This window comes from Lepidochelys kempii, chromosome 2 (genome assembly GCF_965140285.1).
Source record: "Lepidochelys kempii isolate rLepKem1 chromosome 2, rLepKem1.hap1, whole genome shotgun sequence".
Classification (NCBI taxonomy): Eukaryota; Metazoa; Chordata; order Testudines; family Cheloniidae; genus Lepidochelys; species Lepidochelys kempii.
Window position 1 is genome coordinate 2,941,348 of NC_136381.1, and position 24,372 is coordinate 2,965,719.

Genomic DNA, 24,372 nt, shown 5'->3' on the forward strand with positions numbered 1-24,372 from the left:
CAAAGAGAACCCACAGAATTGTACAGTACTGCATAGGACACCCATCTACAACACTTTCCACCCAGGACCTCAAAGTTCTTTACAAATAATGAATTAGGGCTCAACACTCTGCTAGGTGGATATCCCCATTTTACAGGTGGAGAAAGTGAGGCACAAAGAATAAGTGCCTTCCCCAGGATAACACAGAAAGCTGGTAGTACTGCCAGGACCAGGACCCGGACCCAGCCCAGTGCTTTAAGCACAAGACCTTTCTTCCTCATTCAGAATAACCTTCACCTTTAATAGAGGAGCAGTCTATAATCACAGACCATGCACCACCTTGATCCCTAAGCAGCTACCTGCAGGTCTCAGAACTGAGGGTAGCTGCAGTCTGCTCTTCCTGGTAAGTTGCAATACAGCCCACATTTAGACAAGATCTGGGCATTCCATGTCAGAAAGCTCCAACTTTTCCCCATGTACCAAGTCACTGCATCATCTGAGCTCCTTGCAAGCATTCATAAATGTATGCTCAACACTATCACACAGGGACTCCTAGTTTAGAGATGAGGAAACCAAGGCATGGAGAGCGAGGGGCTAGCCCAAGTTGTCACAGTAAATCCAGAGCTTATGGGTTCAATTCCCACCTCCACCAGAGACCCAGTTCGTTGTCTCAACCACAAAGTCACCCTTTCCCTCAAATTCAGCCAGGCGGCTAGAGAGATGTATGACACACCTCAGGGAAGAGGGCATACAAGAGGAATAAAAAAAAACATATATGCTCCTTGTGGCACTATTTAGATGCCTTTGCCAGCACATACAAAGCTAGCACAAGCAAATCAAGCAACAGCAACTAAACCGCATAAGCTCCACTCAAGAGAACATTAACAAGCAAGCACCGATTTCACTCTGTGGGTCTCTACAGATACAGGAAGACCTCTTGCTATTCATGGCTGTTTTCGTTTCTCCCAAAACATTTTAAATGCTCCTAATTGAATCTGCCCAGGGAATTCCACAGCTACCAAAGCGCCAGACTGGCTTGCACCAGCCTTTCCAAAAATCACAATCATGTTTGCTTTGCTAGCCTGTAAAAGCAGCAGTAATTTTGTGGCAATCCAAAACCTTGAGTGCCCTCATCAATAATGGGACCATTGTGCGATGCTGCCAAAGCTCCCACAGCATGGCAGCCAGCAGCAGCTTGTCCTGGTTTACCTATTCTCTGCAGGGAAGGAAGTTAAAACTCAATTATTTCGTCTTCTTTTAGGGAAAAAAATTCTAGGGCACCAGACAAACATGACTGGAAGAGGGCCCAGAGGAGGGAAAGTGGCAGTTAGTTTTAGAATCAGCATCTGACCCCAATTCCCACAACACTTTTCTCCCAATGAAGCCTAATACCTACAAAGGCTCAGAAAAGAAAGCCAGTTCTTTTGCAGGCACACATACCAAGGCAAGAGCCATTGGTTTATCACCAGTCATTCGGATTCAGTTTAAGTGCGTACCCATACATTTCTGCTAACAGATTTGCTCCTAAGAACACTGCTTCCTCAGAGCAAGCAGCCATTTTACACGATCCCTTGAGCCTGTAAACCTTACCATGAATGACAGAGTTGCACATGAAATAAACCTCGCAGTAACATAGCTCCCTTCCTTGAGACAGCACAGCTCTGCCATCTTAGGCTACTCTCACATTAGCAACAGTGTGCAGCCGAAATTATTAGGGTCTGATCAGCAAAGTGTAACATCACCAAGGCAATGACCTTTGCATTTAAGCTCTTGGCTAATTCAAGTCTCTCACTCCTACCATTTCAGGGCTTTCAGCTCACACTCTGCTTCACAGCTCAGCTCTGTGATTAAATGCGAGTCATATGAACCTTCCAAACACCAGACTGGGAAGGAGAATTAAAGCACAGGGTTGCCAATCCTCCAGGATTGTCCTGAAGTCTCCAGGAATGAAAGATTAATCTTTAATTAAAGATGGTCATGTGATGAAATCTCCAGGAATACATCCAAAATTGGCAACCCTATGTCTAAATTCCTCTAACCAGCCAGCCTGTGCAGCATAGAAACTGTAAGCTGAGGAATGGCTAGGCCGAAGTCCATTTTGTTTTTCCTCTTGCTTGCCTGAAGAGGCCAGAATGGTTAGCATACCCCAGGAAGATCAACTATCCCAGCTCAAAGATAGATTTGAATGAACTGACAGGGCTATCCAACTCTTTCACTTCTCAGTCATCCTCAGATCTAGAAAGTGATGGGTAGCCCTGCCTTACACGTGAAGCCTCAAAAGCGCTAGAAGGTCAGCATCCCACAAAATGGACACTGGCTATACTGAGGCCACTTACAACCGTCTGCAGATTAGCGCACGTTCCTGCAGCACGATTACAAGGAGAAGTGTATGCTTTGCAGAGCGAAGAGAGAACTGTCTGCTTGTAGAAGAGGTGATAAAATAAAAAGCAGATCTGAGTCTTGTCAACACCACACATATCCACACATATTTTACATAACTGGTCCCATAATGCCCTGGAGTTTCTGGCACCTCCACTTGTGCTGTTTCAATGAAACCCTCACTGTGATGTGAGTCTCTGTGTGGGACATGCAGCTGGCAGCGAGCCCGCGATCATTGCTTTCCACCAATCCCAGCCACCAGCACACTCAGGTGGAAGTAAGATGGGGTTTTGGTTTTTTACGAGTATTTCTGTTTCTATTCCATAGAAGTTTGCCTTCTTTCTCTGGCCTGGTGCTATTTCAGGCTAAGGGACCAGTCACTGGAGCCATTCAATGGGATCAAGTTATTTCACTAAGATTCAAAACAGGGTGGGATCTTCCCTGACTAAAACAAGGTACCCCTCCCTCCATGGAACACAAGTCTCCCAGAGGGAGCAAACAAACCCTGACCAGCTGACAATCCCCAGGGAGAGGCACTGTAGCCTGCTCCATTCAATAGGAGTTCAACTAGATCCCTGTTTTCTTCTGCAAAGCCCATTCCTCCCCAGAATGTTATGTATTTTGGGAGCTGGTGACCAGGAGCCGTGGAGTGGGAGGGAATACACCCTGCAGGAGGGTGAAGTGAAGTTGCCTTGACTTTGGTACCAGGTGACCTAGAAAAAGCAAGGAGCACATCTCAGATGCTATCTGGGGAAAGGCCCTTCGGGAGCAACCATGGGAAAACACCTGCCCCCTTAGTGATCAGCAGACTGAGGAAGAAATGACTCACTTCATCTTCTCTTTGAGAATCACTTTGCTCAGTAGCAGAGCCTAGTCCTCAAACCTCAGAGAGGCAGAGGAAGCGATAACCCAGAACAGGGCTGGACAAGGATACAGGGCTGGAGGCTGGGTTTGGTAAGGGGAATCGGAGGCAGAGTGCAGGTGTGAAACAGAGGCCTTGGGCAGGCTCAAGTGCACAGTCCCCAGAGCAAGAGGGGGCTCCCCTCTCCCCAGAAGCAGCGTTGCAGTGTGATGGTCCCATTCCCTGGAGAATGGAAGCTAGCAGACCAAGGCCGTGGGCAGGGCTAGACACCATGAGGGGGGTGGAGATAAGGTCTTCTGGGTACAGGAGGCGTCAGCCCTTGGCAGAGGGGTTCTGTAGAAGACTGAGGCTTGTCTAGATCCAGGCACACCATCCAGAGGATGCCGGGGGAGGTCCTGCTTGGGAGAGGGGCCAGGAAAACAGATGCTATGGGCAGATCCATGCAGTGGTAGCAGAGACGGAGAAGAGGTCCCAGGAAGGTATATAGTGGACTGAGGTCCCAAGGGTGGGTACCTGGTTGAACAAGATCATGGGCAGGTGCAGGCAATGCTGTGCAGGGGTATGAGAATAGGGGATCAGATCTGAGGGTACTTGGTAGATGAAGCCTTAGCCAGATCCAGGAATACTGTGAAGGGAGGACAGGTAGAGGGTACCATGTAGACAGAAGCATTGAGCAGTCCCTCAGGCACACCATGCAGGGGAAGGGAGGGTCTCATCCCAGCCGGGATAAGGTCCAGGGGGCCAGTACCAGGTAGATCAGCCTTGGGAAGGTCCATGCACACCATACAGAGAGGTTACAGAGGGTATGGGGGAGTTCAGGGATCAGTGCGGTGGAGGTTCCTAGGGGTACCTGGTAGACCCAGGCCTTGGGCAGGTCCAGGCACACCGTGCAAGGTGGTAAGCTCCCAGGGGAATCCTGAAAGGATCCTGGGGGGATGCGGGTAGCTGTTAGACTGAAGCCTTGGACAAGTCAGTCATGCCATGCAGTGTGGGAATGTCAGCAGGAGTGTCCTGGAGATCCTGGAACTAGTAGACCATGGGTGGGATGATTTAACCGGGAATTGGTCCTGCTTTGAGCAGGGGGTTGGACTAGATGACCTTCTGGGGTCCCTTCCAACCCTGATATTCTATGATTCTATGGGTGATCCCAGGGGAATCGGGGTGGGATGGTGGTACTGGTAAACCACAAATGGGGGATCCCAGGGGAATCAAGATGGTATTGATAGACCAAGGCCTTAAGCAGGTCAAAGCATAAGGGTGGGAGGCCCTGGGGAACAGTACCTAGTACACCAAGGCCTTGCGCAGGTCCAGGCATACTGTGCAGGGAGGTCCTGGAGGTCCCAAGGGAGTTATGGGGGTCCCCGGGGGGGGTGGGGATAACTGCCAGACCAAGGCCTTGAGCAGGTCCAGGGACACTGTGCGGGGGAGGGGAGATGTACCTGGTAGACCAAGGCCTTGGGCAGGTCCAGACACACCGTGCAGGGCAGGGTGGGGTTTGGGGAGTTCCAGGGGGACTGTGGGGGATTGGGAGGGTCCCAGGGGGCAGTACCTGTTGGACCGAGGCCTTGGGCAGGTCCAGGCTCACCGTGTGCAGGAGAGGAGTTTGGGGGGGTCCCAGGAGGCTATGGAGGCTCCAAGGGGGCTCCGGGGGTGTTGGGGGATAAAGGAGGACGGTACCTGGTAGACCGAGGCCTTGGGCAGGGCTAGGCACACTGTGCGGGGCAGGGGAGTTTGGGGGGTTCTAGGGGAGTGTAGGGGACATGGGGCCCACAGAGGTGTTGGGGTACAGGGGGCAGTACCTGGCAGACCGAGGCCTTGGGCAGGTCCAGGCACACCGTGCGGGATGGGGGAGTTTGGGAGGTCCTAGGGGGGCAGTAGGGGATGTGGGGGCCCCAGAGGGGCTCCGGGGGGTTTGGAGGTACAGGGGGGCAGTACCTGGTAGACCGAGACCTTGGGCAAGTCCAGGCACACCGTGCGGGGCAGTAGGGGATGTGGGGGCCCCAGAGGGGCTCCGGGGGGTTTGGAGGTACAGGGGGGCAGTACCTGGTAGACCGAGACCTTGGGCAGGTCCAGGTACACCGTGTGGGGCAGGGGACTTGGGAAGGGTACAGGGGGGCTGTAGGGGGCCACCGGGGAGGGTTGGGGGCACGGGGGGTACCTGGTAGACCAAGGCCTTGGGCAGGTACAGGCACACCGTGTGGGGGTGGGGCAGTTGGGGGGGCCCTGGAGGGATGTGGGGGGCTCCAGGGGGAGGTACCTAGTAGACCAAGGCCCTGGGCAGGCCCAGGCACACCATGCGGGGTGGGGCAGTTGGGGGGCTCCAGGGATGCAGGGGCTGTACCTGGTAGACCAAGGCCTTGGGCAGGTCCAGGCACACCATGCTAGGCAGGGGAGATAGGGGGCCCCCAAGGAGGTGTGGGGGGCCCCCAAGGAGGGGTGTGGGGCAATACCTGGTAGACCGAGGCCTTGGGCAGGTCCAGGCACACCATGCTAGGCGGGGGAGTTGGGGGGCCCCAAGGGGGTGTTGGGGACCCCAAGGGGGGGTGTGGGGCAATACCTGGTAGACCGAGGCCTTGGGCAGGTCCAGGCACACCGTGCGGGGCGGGGCAGTGGGGGGGGCCGTGGGGACTGTAGGGGACATGGGGGGCCCCGGGGGGGTTCGGGGGGGCAGTACCTGGTAGACCGAGGCCTTGGGCAGGTCCAGGCACACCGTGCGGGGCGGGGCAGTGGGGGGGGCCCGGGGGGACTGTAGGGGACATGGGGGGCCCCGGGGGGGTTCGGGGGGGGCGGTACCTGGTAGACCGAGGCCTTGGGCAGGTCCAGGCACACCGTGCGGGGCGGGGCAGTGGGGGGGCCCGGGGGGACTGTAGGGGACATGGGGGGCCCCGGGGGGGTTCGGGGGGGGCGGTACCTGGTAGACCGAGGCCTTGGGCAGGTCCAGGCACACCGTGCGGGGCGGGGCAGTGGGGGGGGGGCCCGGGGGGACTGTAGGGGAAATGGGGGGCCCCGGGGGGTTTCGGGGGGGCGGTACCTGGTAGACCGAGGCCTTGGGCAGGTCCAGCCACACCGTGCGGGGCGGGGCAGTGGGGGGGCCCGGGGGGACTGTAGGGGACATGGGGGGCCCCGGGGGGGTTCGGGGGGGCGGTACCTGGTAGACCGAGGCCTTGGGCAGGTCCAGGCACACCGTGCGCAGTGGGGGGGGCCCGGGGGGACTGTAGGGGACATGGGGGGCCCCGGGGGGGTTCGGGGGGGGCGGTACCTGGTAGACCGAGGCCTTGGGCAGGTCCAGGCACACCATGCGGGGCGGGGCAGTGGGGGGGGGCCCAGGGGGACTGTAGGGGACATGGGGGGGCCCCGGGGGGGTTCGGGGGGGGGCGGTACCTGGTAGACCGAGGCCTTGGGCAGGTCCAGGCACACCATGCGGGGCGGGGCAGTGGGGGGGCCCGGGGGGACTGTAGGGGACATGGGGGGCCCCGGGGGGGGTTCGGGGGGGCAGTACCTGGTAGACCGAGGCCTTGGGCAGGTCCAGGCACACCGTGCGGGGCGGGGCAGTGGGGGGGCCCGGGGGGACTGTAGGGGACATGGGGGGCCCCGGGGGGGTTCGGGGGGGGCGGTACCTGGTAGACCGAGGCCTTGGGCAGGTCCAGGCACACCGTGCGGGGCGGGGCAGTGGGGGGGGGGGCCCGGGGGGACTGTAGGGGAAATGGGGGGCCCCGGGGGGTTTCGGGGGGGGCGGTACCTGGTAGACCGAGGCCTTGGGCAGGTCCAGGCACACCGTGCGGGGCGGGGCAGTGGGGGGGCCCAGGGGGACTGTAGGGGACATGGGGGGCCCCGGGGGGGTTCGGGGGGCGGTACCTGGTAGACCGAGGCCTTGGGCAGGTCCAGGCACACCGTGCGCAGTGGAGGGGCCCGGGGGGACTGTAGGGGACATGGGGGGCCCCGGGGGGGTTCGGGGGGGGCGGTACCTGGTAGACCGAGGCCTTGGGCAGGTCCAGGCACACCATGCGGGGCGGGGCAGTGGGGGGGGGCCCGGGGGGACTGTAGGGGACATGGGGGGCCCCGGGGGGGTTCGGGGGGGGGCGGTACCTGGTAGACCGAGGCCTTGGGCAGGTCCAGGCACACCATGCGGGGCGGGGCAGTGGGGGGGGCCCGGGGGGACTGTAGGGGACATGGGGGGCCCCGGGGGGGTTCGGGGGGGCGGTACCTGGTAGACCGAGGCCTTGGGCAGGTCCAGGCACACCGTACGGGGCGGGGCAGTGGGGGGGGGGCCCGGGGGGACTGTAGGGGACATGGGGGGCCCCGGGGGGGTTCGGGGGGGCGGTACCTGGTAGACCGAGGCCTTGGGCAGGTCCAGGCACACGGTGCGTGGCGGGGCAGTGGGGGGGGCCTGGGGGGACTGTAGGGGACATGGGGGGCCCCGGGGGGGCGGTACCTGGTAGACCGAGGCCTTGGGCAGGTCCAGGCACACTGTGCGGGGCGGGGCAGTGGGGGGGGGGGCCCGGGGGGGACTGTAGGGGACATGGGGGGCCCGGGGGGGTTCGGGGGGGCGGTACCTGGTAGACCGAGGCCTTGGGCAGGTCCAGGCACACCGTGCGGGGCGGGGCAGTGGGGGGGGGCCCGGGGGGACTGTAGGGGACATGGGGGGCCCCGGGGGGGGCGGTACCTGGTAGACCGAGGCCTTGGGCAGGTCCAGGCACACCGTGCGGGGCGGGGCAGTGGGGGGGGCCCGGGGGGACTGTAGGGGACATGGGGGGCCCCGGGGGGGTTCGGGGGGGCGGTACCTGGTAGACCGAGGCCTTGGGCAGGTCCAGGCACACCATGCGGGGCGGGGCAGTGGGGGGGGGGCCGGGGGGACTGTAGGGGACATGGGGGGCCCCGGAGGGGTTCGGGGGGGCGGTACCTGGTAGACCGAGGCCTTGGGCAGGTCCAGGCACACCGTGCAGGGCGAGGCAGTGGGGGGGGGCCCGGGGGACTGTAGGGGACATGGGGGGCCCCGGGGGGGTTCGGGGGGGCGGTACCTGGTAGACCGAGGCCTTGGGCAGGTCCAGGCACACCGTGCGGGGCGGGGCAGTGGGGGGGGGGCCCGGGGGGACTGTAGGGGACATGGGGGGCCCCGGGGGGTTTCAGGGGGGCGGTACCTGGTAGACCGAGGCCTTGGGCAGGTCCAGGCACACCGTGCGGGGCGGGGCAGTGGGGGGGGGGGGCCCGGGGGGACTGTAGGGGACATGGGGGGCCCGGGGGGGTTTGGGGGGGCGGTACCTGGTAGACCGAGGCCTTGGGCAGGTCCAGGCACACCGTGCGGGGCGGGGCAGTGGGGGGGGCCCGGGGGGACTGTAGGGGACATGGGGGGCCCCGGGGGGGGCGGGTACCTGGTAGACCGAGGCCTTGGGCAGGTCCAGGCACACCATGCGGGGCGGGGCAGTGGGGGGGGGCCCGGGGGGACTGTAGGGGACATGGGGAGCCCCGGGGGGTTCGGGGGGGGCGGTACCTGGTAGACCGAGGCCTTGGGCAGGTCCAGGCACACCGTGCGGGGCGGGGCAGTGGGGGGGGGCCCGGGGGACTGTAGGGGACATGGGGCGCCCCGGGGGGGCGGTACCTGGTAGACCGAGGCCTTGGGCAGGTCCAGGCACACCGTGCGGGGCGGGGCAGTGGGGGGGGGCCCGGGGGGATTGTAGGGGACATGGGGGGCCCCGGGGGGGCGGTACCTGGTAGACCGAGGCCTTGGGCAGGTCCAGGCACACCGCGCGGGGCGGGGCAGTGGGGGGGGGCCCGGGGGACTGTAGGGGACATGGGGGGCCCCGGGGGGGTTCGGGGGGGCGGTACCTGGTAGACCGAGGCCTTGGGCAGGTCCAGGCACACCGTGCGGGGCGGGGCAGTGGGGGGGCCCGGGGGGATTGTAGGGGACATGGGGGGCCCCGGGGGGATTTGGGGGGGGCGGTACCTGGTAGACCGAGGCCTTGGGCAGGTCCAGGCACACCGTGCGGGGCGGGGCAGTGGGGGGGGGCCCGGGGGACTGTAGGGGACATGGGGCGCCCCGGGGGGGCGGTACCTGGTAGACCGAGGCCTTGGGCAGGTCCAGGCACACCGTGCGGGGCGGGGCAGTGGGGGGGGGCCCGGGGGACTGTAGGGGACATGGGGGGCCCCGGGGGGGGCGGTACCTGGTAGACCGAGGCCTTGGGCAGGTCCAGGCACACCATGCGGGGCGGGGCAGTGGGGGGGGGCCCGGGGGGACTGTAGGGGACATGGGGGGCCCCGGGGGGGTTCGGGGGGGCGGGTACCTGGTAGACCGAGGCCTTGGGCAGGTCCAGGCACACCATGCGGGGCGGGGCAGTGGGGGGGGCCCGGGGGACTGTAGGGGACATGGGGGGGCCCCGGGGGGGTTCGGGGGGGCGGTACCTGGTAGACCGAGGCCTTGGGCAGGTCCAGGCACACCGTGCGGGGCGGGGCAGTGGGGGGGGGGCCCGGGGGACTGTAGGGGACATGGGGGGCCCCGGGGGGGTTCGGGGGGGGCGGTACCTGGTAGACCGAGGCCTTGGGCAGGTCCAGGCACACCGTGCGGGGCGGGGCAGTGGGGGGGCCCGGGGGACTGTAGGGGACATGGGGGGCCCCGGGGGGGTTCGGGGGGGCGGTACCTGGTAGACCGAGGCCTTGGGCAGGTCCAGGCACACCATGCGGGGCGGGGCAGTGGGGGGGGCCCGGGGGGACTGTAGGGGACATGGGGGGCCCCGGGGGGGTTCGGGGGGGCGGTACCTGGTAGACCGAGGCCTTGGGCAGGTCCAGGCACACCATGCGGGGCGGGGCAGTGGGGGGGGCCCGGGGGACTGTAGGGGACATGGGGGGCCCCGGGGGGGTTTCGGGGGGGGCGGTACCTGGTAGACCGAGGCCTTGGGCAGGTCCAGGCACACCGTGCGGGGCGGGGCAGTGGGGGGGGGCCCGGGGGACTGTAGGGGACATGGGGGGCCCCGGGGGGGTTCGGGGGGGCGGTACCTGGTAGACCGAGGCCTTGGGCAGGTCCAGGCACACCGTGCGGGGCGGGGCAGTGGGGGGGCCCGGGGGACTGTAGGGGACATGGGGGGCCCCGGGGGGGTTCGGGGGGGCGGTACCTGGTAGACCGAGGCCTTGGGCAGGTCCAGGCACACCGTGCAGCACAGCACCGAGTACAGCCGCTCCTCCAGCTTGACGCTGCCCTCGGCCCCGCCCGCCCCCGCCACCTTCAGCCGCTTCTTGGGCGGCGCGTCCGGGTCGGCGGCGGGCTCCGCGTGCGGCCGGGCCCCGCCGAGCAGCAGCCCCGGCTCCTCGGGCCCCGCCGCCGCCGCCGGCCCCGCCGCCTCGCCCAGCCCCGCGGAGGAGGAGGAGGAGGAGGCCGCCGCGGAGGAGGAGGCGGCGGCCGGGCCCCCGCCGCCGGGCTCCCGCTCCTCCGCCCCGGACATGGCGCCGCCCGCCCCGCGCTGCTGCCGGCCCAGACTCCGCCGCCGCCGCCGCTTCACCCCGCCACCGCCGCCGCCATCTTTGCTTGCCGCCGCCTCCTCCTCCTCCTCCTCCTCCTCCTTCCCTCGTCCGCCCCGCCCCGCCCCTTCCACGCCCTCCGCCAATCACCGCGCAGCGGGGGCGGGCCCGGCGGGCCATCGACCTACCAGCACAAAGGTCGTCGCCCCGCCCCTGGGGAGGCCCCGCCCCGCGCCCACTGGCTTTTTTTCAGTGAAAATTTCACGAACCCGGAGAAGGGAACAAAACAGCGGGGGCGGGGCCAGATGGGGCGGGGCTCGCGGGAGGGGCTCGGTAGGGCGGGGCTATAAGGTGAAGGGCAGAGGCTAGAGGGAGGGGCTAGAGGGGAGGAGGCCGAATGGGAGAGGCTAAAGGAGAAGGGGAGGGGCGAGAGAGGGAAGGGCAGAGGCTACAGGGAGGGGCTAGAGGGGAGGAGGCGGGGCTAACGGGGAAGGGGCTGAATGGGAGGGGCTAAAGGAGAAGGGGAGGGGCGAGAGAGGGAAGGGCAGAGGCTAGAGGGAGGGGCTAGAGGGGAGGAGGCGGGGCTAACGGGGAAGGGGCTGAATGGGAGGGGCTAAAGGAGAAGGGAGGGGCTAGAGAGGGAAGGGCAGAGGCTAGAGGGAGGGGCTAGAGGGGAGGAGGCGGGGCTAAAGGGGGAGGGGCTGAATGGGAGAGGCTAAAGGAGAAGGGAGGGGCTAGAGAGGGAAGGGAAGAGGCTGGAGGGGGGGCTAGAGGGGAAGGGCAGAGGCTAGAGGGAGGGGCTAGAGGGGGAGGGGGCGGGGCTAAATGGGGAGGGGCTGAATGGGAGAGGCTAAAGGAGAAGGGAGGGGCTACAGATGGGAAAGGAAGGGCTGAAGAGAAGGGGAGGGGCTAGAGGGGAAGGGCAGCAGCTAGAGGGAGGGGCTAGATGGGGGAGGGGGAGGGGCTGCAGGGGAAGAGGCTGAATGGGAGAGGCTAAAGAGAAGGGGAGGGGCTAGAGGGGGAAGGGCTAAAGAGGGGGAGGGGCTGAATGGGAGAGGCTAAAGGAGAAGGGGGCTGGAGATGGGAGAGGAGGGGCTAAAGAGAAGGGGCGGAGCTAGAGGGGGAGGGAGAGACTAGAGTGGAGGTGGGGCTGGAGATGAGAGGGCAGTGCCGGGAAGCAGGGGGTGCTGGAATGGGCAGGTCTAGTGAGAGGGGGAAGGGTACCGTAGGGTGGGCGAAAGGTGGGAGGGAAGGGTGGCAAAGAGTAGCTGGGCAAGGGGCTGCAGAGCCTGCAGCAGGCACAGCAGAGACCGGATGACGATGGCAAAGCACCAACAAAGACATCCGACCCCTAGGGTTCCCAACTGTCTAATCACAGGTTTCAGAGCAGCAGGCCTGTTAGTCTGTATTCGCAAAAAGAAAAGGAGGACTTGTGGCACCTTAGAGACTAACCAATTTATTTGAGCATGAGCTTTCGTGAGCTACAGCTCACTTCATCGGATGCATTCAGTGAAAATACAGTGGGGAGATTTAAATACACAGAGAACATGAAACAATGGGTGTTACCATACACACTGTAACCAGAGTGATCACTTAAGGTGAGCTATTACCAGCAGGAGAGCTATTCCTACCTACATGCCTCCAGCTTTCATCCAGACCACACTACACGATCCATTGTCTACAGCCAAGCTCTACGATACAACCCCATTTGCTCCAACCCTCAGACAGAGACAAACACCGACAAGATCTCTGTCAAGCCTTCTTACAACTACAATACCCACCTGCTGAAGTGAAGAAACAGATTGACAGAGCCAGAAGAGTTCCCAGAAGTCACCTACTACAGGACAGGCCCAACAAAAAAAATAACAGAACACCATTAGCCATCACCTTCAGCCCCCAACTAAAACCTCTCCAACGCATCATCAAGGATCTACAACCTATCCTGAAGGACGACCCATCGCTCTCACAGATCTTGGGAGACAGGCCAGTCCTTGCTTACAGACAGCCCCCCAACCTGAAGCAAATACTCACCAGCAACCACACACCACACAACAGAACCACTAACCAAGGAACCTATCCTTGCAACAAAGCCCGTTGCCAACTCTGTCCACATATCTATTCAGGGGTCACCATCATAGGGCCTAATCACATCAGCCACACTATCAGAGGCTCGTTCACCTGCACATCCACCAATGTGATATATGCCATCATGTGCCAGCAATGCCCCTCTGCCATGTACATTGGTCAAACTGGACAGTCTCTACGTAAAAGAATAAATGGACACAATTCAGACGTCAAGAATTATAACATTCAAAAACCAGTGGGAGAACACTTCAATCTCTCTGATCACTCGATTACAGACCTAAAAGTGGCAATTCTTCAACAAAAAAACTTCAAAAAAAGACTCCAACAGGAGACTGCTGAATTGGAATTAATTTGCAAACTGGATACAATTAACTTAGGCTTGAATAGAGACTGGGAGTGGATGGGTCATTACACAAAGTAAAACTATTTCCCCATGTTTATCCCCCACCCCACCCCGCACTGTTCCGCAGACATTCTTGTCAACTGCTGGAAATGGCCCACCTTGATTATCACTAAAAAAGGTCCCCCCTGCCTCCCCTGACCACTCTCCTGCTGGTAATAGCTCACCTTTCCTGATCACTTGCTTCCAGGAGCTGCGTGGAATCAGGGCAGGCAGTGAGTCTGCCTTAGCTCTGCTGAACCGCCAACCGGACTTTTAATGGCCTAAAATCTCCCAGGCTGGCTTCAGAAGCCTCCGGGAGCTCAAGCCTGATTCCAGGACACATCTGCCCAATCTGGGAGGGTTGGCAACCCTAACCACCACCCCCTACCTTTTTTGCATGGTATTTCATCTCCTTTCCCTGCTCTCCTCCTTCCCCCCTGCAGTACAGTGTTGGGAGGGTACTTACCATTCAGGCTGACAATAAATGGGTGCTTTCCATAGGGCCTGCTCACCCCCACTCGGTTACTGGGATCAAATCCCTCCTGGCTGGAATAACTAAGCCGAGAGCTGAGCTGGTGGGATGGGGGGAGCCTGGCCCTGCAGCGCCACACTGGAGAGCCTGCAAGTGAGCTGCTTCCAACCTCATTAAGATGTGGGGAGACCTTGAGAAATGCAGGTGGGCCGGGAAAGTGTCCCTGTCCTCGCCCGCTCTCCCCAACACAACGCACACCTGGCTCCTGCCCTGCCAGAACTGAGGTCTCCTGCAAGGCGTGCGAGGAACCAGGCCAGCTCAGAAATGCCGTCACTGGAACTCCGTTCAAGCAGCGAGATGCACTTTCTGATCCCGCCCTGGCACCTCCATCCAGCCCCTGCACAGACAGCGGCATTGGCTGGGTGGGATAATGTCACGTCTGAAGTTCCTTCATTTCCACTGAGCACCAAGCTGGGAGGAGGAGCTGCTGTGAAATCAGCTGGGCCTGCTGGCTCCCAAAAGCCTCCACCTGGACTCCCCCAAGCCACTTACCACACGCACTGGCTGCCCAAAGCCTGAAGTCAATGAGAAATATCCCATCCGGTCCTTATTGAGCGAGAGAAGGCTGGAACCAAGGAACTGCCCAGGTAGTGATTCCTACAGCACACGAATAAAGTCATGCACACTTATTTTTAGGGTGACCTGCTTCCCAGCAATGTGTCCCTGGAATTATCTTGGCTCTCCCAGGGACACAAAGCAGGAGTCAGACCAGCCCAAAGAAGCCAGACACTCTTCAAGCACTGGCCTTATCCCAGTCTAGCTGGGTGCTTCTGAACTGAATCCCGGGGAAATGACTAGCAGCACTGAGACTTAAATGGTCATGGTTATGCTGTGGAGTTCCCCGAAATGGATGGAGGCTCCTCTCCAGCTGGATCCTGCAGACTCTGGGGGTAGCAATGCATGGGGATCCCATTTGCAAGTGGATCTTGTGACCCTAGTAATTAGAACGTTAGGGGTTGCAAAGGAAAGCTTAAATTCTGCAGTAAGTGCTCGAGGCCGTGGAGAAGTCCAACCAGCGCCTGCTACCATGCTGCAGTTCAACCCCTGGGGCCTAAGTGATGGACTGGAGTGGGTCTCTTCTGAGGATCTGCTGGGGTATCTCATCTCCCAGGTGAATCTCGTTTCACAGGGCAGTTTGGTTTGTGAAGCTCAGGAGGTAACTTCCCCTGCAGTGGTGAGAGGACACTCCCAGTATCGATGCACCAGTGCAATGCAGCTAGCCTAGGGGTCTGCACTGGGGTAGCTGCATTGGCAAAGCTATACCAGTGGCTAAAATCCCCAGTGCAGACAAGGCCTTGGCTAACAGCACTGCTGGCTGTAACAGGCCAGACCTTTGCATGTTGCTACATGTCCTGCCTTTGTTTTGCACAGCCCATGCTGGATATGTGCATGGTGAGCTGTGGGCAGGAAGGTGCAAGTGGCGTGTTAGAAGCTGGTCTGGGCCCCAGGAAGAATAATGGCCATTTATGCCTGACTAGTGTTTTCTCTGTGACCGTTCTTTGGGCAAGGACACACAGAAATCAAAATCCCCAACCAGCTGCAAAATAGCAGCGACCATTCTAACACGATGCATTTTTAGTCTTTCAGGAGCTGTGTGAACAATGCCCTATTGTTCCTGGCTCATTTGGATGCTCTTGTGTTTGGAAATGATATTCCTTTGATGTTGAATTCTGGAGGAAAAAAGGGAGAGTAATTTGCATATTAATGACACTTATCTAGTCAGCAATCCAAATCTCATTTGGGATTGGGCCCGTTTTATACTAGAGTCGCAGAACCAAACAGGAAATGATTGTCATTCTCCTGGTCTGCAGCGGTAACAGAGTTGCTACTTTTAACTTTCCAACAATTCCCGGCTCTTCTCAGTCTGTAATCATCCGTCTGGCCGACATCCAGGGCCTGGTTCTCCTCCTAAAGAAGAAAGAAATGGCCCCAACCCTGAAAGATGCCCAAGGACTTCCTCTGTTCCTATGGACTTTGCAGGATCAGGCCCAAAGACTTGGAATGTTATTTTGTGTTAAAAAGTGACCAGCAAACAATTATTTTGAAACCTGTCCTTGTGCCTTTTGTGCTTCTTTATAATGGGGGGGGGAAATGGTCTGAAGGATTTATTTTGTTAATATTTTCTGTTTACCTTTAGAAATATCAGGTCTACCCTGGTTTTGCTGAAGGATGCAATTGGGGATGGGGTTGGGGAATGAGGAGTGTCTGGAGGCTGTTACAGTGTGAGCCCTCACTCCCTAACTGACAGAATGATCTGGATCACTTGATAAATTGGGCACAAGCAAACAATATGCACTTTAATCTGGCTAAATGTAAATGGAACTATGAAGGGTTTCCCCCTTTAGGATGCCACCTGATGTGCTGAGATACCACTGAGCCTGCCTTTTATGCCAGCCTGGGCACCCTTTTTACCTGTCTTGCTGAGCCAGGCCATTAAGCCTCCTCCAGCACACACACAGGCAGGGCCACACTGAACTTCAGAACGACACAGACACTGAGATCAGTTCTGGGAAGTCTCAGCTTAAGGGACTTGCCCCAGAACTCAGGTGTCCACCTCCCTTGGAGTGCAGACCCAAAGGTATATTATGAAATCTGCTTCCTTCCTCAATGTGGAGGAAGGTAAGCATAATCAAATACCATTTATTTCAATATTTTTGGATGTTTTCTACATTTTCAAATATATTGATTTCAATTACAACACAGAATACAGAGTGTACGCTGCTCACTTTATATTTATTTTTATTACAAATATTTTCACAGTAAAAAACAAAAGAAATAGTATTTTCAATTCACCTAACACAAGTACTGTGGTGCAATCTCTTTACCATGAAAGTTGAACTTACAAATGTAGAATTATGTATAAAAAAACTTGTATTCAAAAATAGAACAATGTAAAACTTTAGAGCCTACAAGTCCACTCAGTCTTACTTCAGCCAATCGCTCAGACAAACAAGTTTGGTTACAATTAGCAAGAGTTAATGCTGCCCGTTTCTTGTTTACAATGTCCCCTGAAAGTGAGAACAGGCGTTCGCATGGCACTTTTGTAGCCGGCGTCACAAGATATTTACGTGCCAGATGCGCTAAAGATTCATATGTCCCTTCATGCTTCAACCACCATTCTAGAGGACATGCAGCCATGCTGATGATGGGTTCTGCTTGATAACGATCCAAAGCACTCACATATGTTCATTTTCATCATCTGAGTCAGATGCCACCAGCAGAGGGTTGATTTCCTTGTTTTTGGTGGTTCAGATTCTGTAGTTTCCCCATCGGAGTGTTGCTTTTTTAAGATGTCTGAAAGCATGCTCCACACCTCGTCCCTCTCAGGTTTTGAAAGGCACTTCAGATTCTTAAGCCTTGTGTTGAGTGCTCTAGCTATCTTTAGAAATCTCACATTGGTACCTTCTTTGTGTTTTGTCAAATCTGCTGTGAAAGTATTCTTAAAACGAACATGTGCCAGGTCATCATCCGAGACTGCTAGAACATGAAATCTATGGCAGAATGTGTGTAAAACAGATCAGGGGACGTACAATTCTCCCCCAAGGAGTTCAGTCACAAATTTAATTAACACACTATTTTTTTAAAGAGCATCATCAGCATGGAAGCATGTCCTCTGGAATGGTGGCCAAAGCATGAAGGGGCATATGAATATTTAGCATATCTGACACGTAAATATCTTGTAATGCCGGCCACAAAAGTGCCATGGGAACCCCTGTTCTCACTTTCTGGTGACATTGTAAATAAGAAGAGGGCAGCATTAACTCCTGTAAATGTAAACAAACTTCTTTGTCTTAGCAATTGGCTGAATAGGAAGTAGGACTGAGTGGACTTGTAGGCTCTAAAGTTTTACATTGTTTTGTTTTTGAGTGCAGTTATGTAACAAAAAAAATCTACATTTGTAAGTGATACTTTCACAATAAACAAGAAATAAGTTTATTAAGTACAAAAGGTGAATTTTAAGTGAGTATAAGAGAGAACAAAGCAGATTACTGAGCAAATGAAACAAAATATGCAAGCTAAACTCAATATACTTAAGAAACAGGTTACAAAATGTAATTTCTTACCCTAAATGTTATTTTAGGCAGGTTGCAAAGTTTCTGTGGTTTAGAGTTCCAGTTATATTCCTTTTCAGACTGGACCCCGTCTCAATCTGGACTCCCCCTGACCCCGCCTTCCCTTCAGGTGTCTTTAGCAGTCATAGAATCATAGAATATCAGGGTTGGAAGGGACCTCTGGAGATCATCTAGTCCAACCCCCTGCTCAAAGCAGGACCAATCCCCAACTAAATCATCCCAGCCAGGGCTTTGTCACGCCTGACCTTAAAAACCTCTATGAAAGGAGATTCCACCACCTCCCTAGGTAACACATTCCCGTGTTTCACCACCCTCCTAGTGAAAAAGTTTTTCCTAATATCCAACCTAAACCTCCCCTACTGCAACTTGAGACCATTACTCCTCGTTCTGTCATCTGCTACCACTGAGAACAGTCTAGATCCCTCCTCTTTGGAATGCCCCTTCAGGTTGAAAGCAGCTATCAAATCCCCCTTCATTCTTCTCTTCTGCAGACTCAACAATCCCAGTTCTCTCAGCCTCTCCTCATAAGTCATGTGTTCCAGTCCCCTAATCATTTTTGTTGCCCTCCGCTGGACTCTTTCCAATTTTTCCACATCCTTCTTGTAGTGTGGGGCCCAAAACTGGACACAGTACTCCAGATGAGGCCTCACCAGTGTCGAATAGAGGGGAATGATCACATCCCTCGATCTGCTGGCAATGCCCCTACTTATACATCCCAAAATGCTGTTAGCCTTCTTGGCAGGAAGGGCACACTGTTGACTCCTATCCAGCTTCTCGTCCACTGTAACCCCTAGGTCCTTTTCTGCAGAACTGCTGCCGAGCCATTCGGTCCCTCGTCTGTAGCGGTGCATGGGATTCTTCCATCCTAAGTGCAGGACTCTGCACTTGTCCTTGTTGAACCTCATCAGATTTCTTTTGGCCCAATCCTCTAATTTGTCTAGGGCCCTCTGTATCCTATCCCTACCCTCCAGCATATCTACCTCTCCTCCCAGTTTAGTGTCATCTGCAAACTTGCTGAGGGTGCAATCCACGCCATCCTCCAGATCATTAATGAAGATATTGAACAAAACTGGCCTGAGGACCAACCCTTGGGGCACTCCACTTGATACCAGCTGCCAACTAGACATGGAGCCATTGATCACTACCTGTTGAGCTTACAGTCCATTCATCCAGCCCATACTTCTTTAACTTGCTGGAAAGAATACTGTGGGAGACAGTGTCAAAAGCTTTGCTAAAGTCAAGGAACAACACATCCACTGCTTTCCCCTCATTCACAGAGCCAGTTATCTCGTCATAGAAGGCAATTAGATTAGTCAGGCATGACTTGCCCTTGGTGAATCCATGCTGACTGTTCCTGATCACTTTCCTCTCCTCTAAGTGCTTCAGAATTGATTCCTTGAGGACGTGCTCCATGATTTTTCCAGGGACTGAGGTGAGGCTGACTGGCCTGTAGTTCCCAGGATCCTCCTTCTTCCCTTTTTTAAAGATGGGCACTACATTAGCCTTTTTCCAGTCGTCCGGGACTTCCCCCGATCGCCATGAGTTTTCAAAGATAATGGCCAATGGCTCTGCAATCACATCCGCCAACTCCTTTAGCACTCTCGGATGCAACGCATCCGGCCCCATGGACTTGTGCACATCCAGCTTTTCTAAATAGTCCCGAACTACCTCTTTCTCCACAGAGGGCTGGCCACCTCCTCCCCATGCTGTGCTGCCCAGTGCAGCAGTCTGGGAGCTGACCTTGTTAGTGAAGACAGAGGCAAAAAAAGTATTGAGTACATTAGCTTTTTCCACATCCTCTGTCACTAGGTTGCCTCCCTCATTCAGTAAGGGGCCCACACTTTCCTTGGCTTTCTTCTTGTTGCTAACATACCTGAAGAAACCCTACTTGTTACTCTTAACATCTCTTGCTAGCTGCAACTCCCACTGTGATTTGGCCTTCCTGATTTCACTCCTGCATGCCTTAGCAATATTTTTATACTCTTCCCTGGTCATTTGTCCAATCTTCCACTTCTTGTAAGCTGCTTTTTTGTGTTTAAGATCAGCAAGGATTTCACTGTTAAGCCAAGCTGGTCACCTGCCATATTTACTATTCTTTCTACACATCAGGATGGTTTGTCCCTGTAACCTCAACAGGGATTCCTTGAAATACAGCCAGCTCTCCTGGACTCCGTTCCCCCTCATGTTATCCTCCCAGGGGATTCTGCCCAAGAGGTCACGCTGGATGACCCCAACGGTCCCTTCTGGCCGTGGAGTCTATCACTCGATGAACAGAAGGAGTTGGGCTTCCTGCCTCTACAAGCTGGTTAGTCACTGGAGTCTGACTTTTGGGAGCTCTGCTAACAAGGCTCCGTTATTCCTCCTCCATTTAGTGCCACTGTTTGGAACTGATATTCCAGACATTCCTTTTATATTAACGAAAAAACCCCACCAAATAATCACCCCCAAAGTGTTTGAAGTAGCCATGCAAATAAGGACGCAGGCTCCATTTCCCCATCCTTACAGGTCACCTTTATGAGGGACTTTCACAATGAATCCACCTTTGAGTTTGGCAGAGGAGGCATGGCCTTGGGTTTAAGGATCAGGACACACGGTGAACTCATGGCCCAATCCTGCACCCCTTGAATGGTTTAGAAGTGTCCATCTACATTCACAGGAACAGGGACAAGGCCTAACTAGCATGATGCGTGCCTCAGTTTCCCTCTCTGTAAGGTGGGATGATGATACTGTCCAGCTCCCAGGGGGGTGAGGGTGGATGAATTAGCCCATTAGGCACTTTGAGATCCTTGGGTGCCAAGGAAAGGAGATGGTTTATGGGGTTAAAAACGGAAGATCCGTGCTTCAAACTGCCAGGCTCAGCGGTCGAATGTGCTGGTGCAGCGAATGCAGAGACTGGTGACTCAGAACCTCCCGCACCCCGGTGGCCCCTGCTGTGGGATCAGCACCGGCCCAGTCAGCTGGCATGAGACGAGCCTCCAATCCAGAGAGCTGGTTCCACCGCAAGTGTCTCCGGAGATGGGGCGCAAGAGGAAACGCAGTGGGAAAAGTTCAGCCCAGGGATGCTCTCGGGGAGCTGCCCATCCTTGCTGTGACAGGGATTGCAACGCCCCGCAGCACAGGTGCTGACTTCTGGTTTGGCTGTCGGGTGCTCCCAGGGATGAGCTGCCAAAATCTTAACCACTGGTTCCCTCCTCACCCCATGAGGGGGTGGTGGCCCACGCCCGCCCCCCGGGACTCCTGCCCCATCCAACCCCGCCGCGTTCCTTGAGGCCCCCCCCAGACCTCTGGCCCATCCACCTCCCTCCCCTGTCCCCGACTGCCCCCAGAACCGGGCAGGAGGGTCTCGTGGGTCACCATAGTGGGTGCCCACCCCACCCCTAAGAGCCAGAAGCACCTGCTGGGGGGCGAGGTGGGGAGTCCCGGAGGTGCTCACCTGGGGCAGCTCCCAGGAAGCATCCGGCAGATCCCTCTGGCTCCTAGGGGTGGGGGAGCGTAGCTGGGGGGGAGCAGCCGCTCCCCCCACCGATCACATCAAAAGTGGCGTCTTAGGCTGGAGCCCCCAAGGGGAGAATTTGGTGGGTGCAGAGCCCCCACCGGCAGCTCCCCGCCCCACGCCTGGCCCCAGCTCCCCTCCGCTCCGACTCCGCCTCCCTGGGCCTGAGCGCGAAGCCACCGCCTGCTTCTCAGCCCTTCCCGCGCGAACAGCTGATCTGCAGGAAGCCGGAGGTGGGGGAGAAGCAGAGCAGGGCGGCGCGTTCAGGGGAGGAGGCGGAGCGGAGGCGAGCTGGGGCCAGGCGTGGGGCGGGGAGCTGCCGGTGGGGGCTCTGCACCCACCAAATTTTCCCCGTGGGGGCTCCAGCCCCGGAGCACCCCCGGGGTTGGGGCCTGTGCCTCGCCGTGTCTTGGGGAGCTCTTACTGTATTACGTTCCTGTATCATTATGGGCCAGGGACTGTCTGTAATTCCATGGCGGGAAGTCGACCACAGACCTCCGGGAACTCAGAGCAGCAGGGGGTGACTGCGGAAATTCACTCAGGTTGTGACACCGCCAGAGAAGTCCCACCAGCGGGAGAGGCTCGTGTAGGCTGGGTCAGACTGGATTCTCCCAAGACCAGTAAAGAAAGGCCGAAGTTTAAAGGGACTCAGGGCCTGCTTTCTGCTCCAGCCAATGGGCGGGACAGCTTTAGGGGAGAGTCGGAAGGAGGGATGCAGGCCCGAGCCTGAGGCTGGAGTTGGGGTGACCTCTGGAAAGCTTTTTAGAAGCTACTTTTTAAAATGTTTTCTCTGTCATGCTTCCACCTGCCCAGAACTGTGCTCCCTTAGGAAGGGCTGGGTGGGAACTCGTAACCAATGGCTGCTAGGCCGTTTATCGCTTTGGAGAACAAGGCAAAGCCCAGAAGCTGGCCTGCTCGGGCAGTCTGGCTTGCTGGGGATATCGCAGTGTAGGCAGGGAACTGTGCAGCCTGGAAAACCCCCTGCTCAGAAGGAAGAGAGACAGGTGACGACGGAGGAGCTGGGAGCCTAGAGCGGGTGCCCTCCAGGGACCACAAGGGGGGAAACACAGCCCTGAACTGTGACACTTGCATCCTGGGCCCAGGAGGCTCCTGGTTCATTGAGTGCATGTTTTCCTTGGTCCCTCAGCTAGGCTGCTGACCAGGTTTCACAGCTGTAACAATGACACACATACCAGGCCGCCTACGGAGACCAGACCAAAGAGCCCATTTCAGCCTGGACCGGGCAGGAGGAGCATCACGAGAGCCCCACAACTCACTCCCTCCGCTGATCTGAAATAGCTTGGACTATGTGACACGGACACCCTGCCAAAGCCACCTGTGAGGCAGGGCTTTGGAGAGGGCCGAGGGTTTGCTGCCCGCATCGATGTGAGGGTGGAAAGGAGTCTTGCTGGAGGTGACTGGCTGGCAGGAGTTTGCCCTGGTGCCGGCTTCTCTTGCAGTATTAATGGCAGCTTAGAGCGGCTGAAGCCTGGCTTGTCTGGGTGTCTCTTGTATAATTATTTAAGCGGGAACAAAACAAACTCTGGCCAAGACATTTCACTTCCCTGTGCCTCGGTTTCCCCGTCTATGAAACGGGGATGACAATCTCACCCAGGTGGGTTGGGAGGGAATGTTTTCAAGCGCTGGCAATAGCCATGCCCAAGGAGCCGCAGAAGGCAAAGTCTTATGTGTCCCTTTGGCCTTAAATGTGTTTTCCATTGAATGCCCGCTTGCTGAGTGTACGCCACCGAGCCCTGGGGCAAGGGCAGAGCCTGTGAGCACGCTGCCAAGCACGCAGCACACTGAGCCCAGCAATCACTGAGCCCCCCAAACCATCCCGTGACCTGCTAACTGCGGCACCCCCGGGGGGAAAAGCCAAGTCTCTCTGCAGACCCAAGGGGCTGCTTGGAACCAGCTCAGGCCTGCCCCATGCTGGCGATCAGCAGCAGGACACGGCGGAGGGGGCTGTGGAAATGGCTCTCTGCGGTGGAGGTTTGGAACCAGCCGCCTTCCCCCGTGCCACCAGGAGCAGGACGGTCCTTTCTCCGCCCCAACACCTGGCTCCTCACTCCTGGCTCACCAGCAGCTTCTCAGGGGTTCCAGCGAGGAGGAAAGTCGCTCCCCCTGTCCTGCTGCAGCAGGAAGCAAACTGGGCCAGGGCACAGAAAGGAGAGAAGCAGGGCTGCTTCTGAGAAGGGGGGAACAGGCCACGGGGGTGCCTTGGAACCAAGAGTCTGGTCTTGGAGGGCCACTGATGTTTCTTGTCTGGCCTCAGTCTCCCGGCCTGTCGTGTTTTGTCCTCGTTACCCCACCCCTCAGGAAAGCCTGCTGCAATGCAGGGCTAGGTTCACACCAGCAGGCGCATCTGCAGTGTACCTTTGTCACCCCGAAGACTGTCGCAGACTCAGGCTGCATCGCCAGCCACGGCTCTGGCCAGCTTCGCCCGTCACTTTGGGGTACGCCCATTTATTCGGGTTACTCTTCTGGGGGCAGGGGGATGTCTGTACTTCTATCCATGTACGGCTTGCGTCACTTGTGTTCTCACACGGCGCTCTGCTTCTCCCTGCTGCAAGTCCCCTTCCAGTGGGGCTGTCCTGCCGGACCTCGGTTCCCAGGGCTGGGTTCCTCCAGCCCCAGAATCAGATGAGCACAGGCATGTTAACAGGGCGCATCTGAGAGGACAGGGTAAATCAGCACGCCCCAGCTGACCCCTCATATGCCCCTGCACTCAGCAGGCCGGGAGCAGCACTGCCAAGCGGTCGCCCACACGTGCCACGGGCACCGCACCGGAACAGAGCCCGCCGGAGCAGGCTGGGCCGAGCAGCACTTTCAGTCCACCACCCTGACATGCCCCTGGCCCCAGCAGACTGGGCCGAGCAGCACCCCCCAGCTGCTGCCCTCCTATGCCCCAGGTTCAGCACGTCCCTATCCCCACTTTCCCATTACCGTTCTTCTGTTCATAACCCACTGGAGGAGCAAACCCCACAGGATTGTCGGGCGCTGCGGGGATCTGTAGCTTAGGCACGAGGAGCGCTGCTGCAGAGCGAATGAGGAAACCAAAAACACCCACGAGGGGGATGGGGGGGGGGGGAGAGAGAGAGAGAGAAGCAACCAGCTTAACCATGAAAGTTATTTATTGCC

The 24,372-nt window shown here is 57.8% G+C and overlaps 1 protein-coding gene across 6 annotated transcripts in view; it reads right to left on the reverse strand.

Annotated features, from left to right (window-relative positions):
• ZFTRAF1 (zinc finger TRAF-type and ring finger containing 1) overlaps window positions 1–10,721 on the reverse strand; it is a 46,817-nt gene extending 36,096 nt beyond the window's left edge. The window contains exon 1 of one of the 6 annotated variants that reach the window (XM_073329896.2): window positions 10,324–10,721. In XM_073329896.2, coding sequence (XP_073185997.2) covers window positions 10,324–10,650 — 327 coding nt within the window. In that variant the 5' untranslated portion in view covers window positions 10,651–10,721. Of the gene's footprint in view, window positions 1–4,897; window positions 4,920–5,670; window positions 5,707–5,777; window positions 5,807–8,120; window positions 8,146–8,925; window positions 8,950–10,323 lie in introns of those variants that run through there. The other 5 variants (XM_078851393.1, XM_078851392.1, XM_078851391.1 and 2 more) reach the window with 5 other exon arrangements.
• Window positions 10,722–24,372: the final 13,651 nt, after the last annotated feature.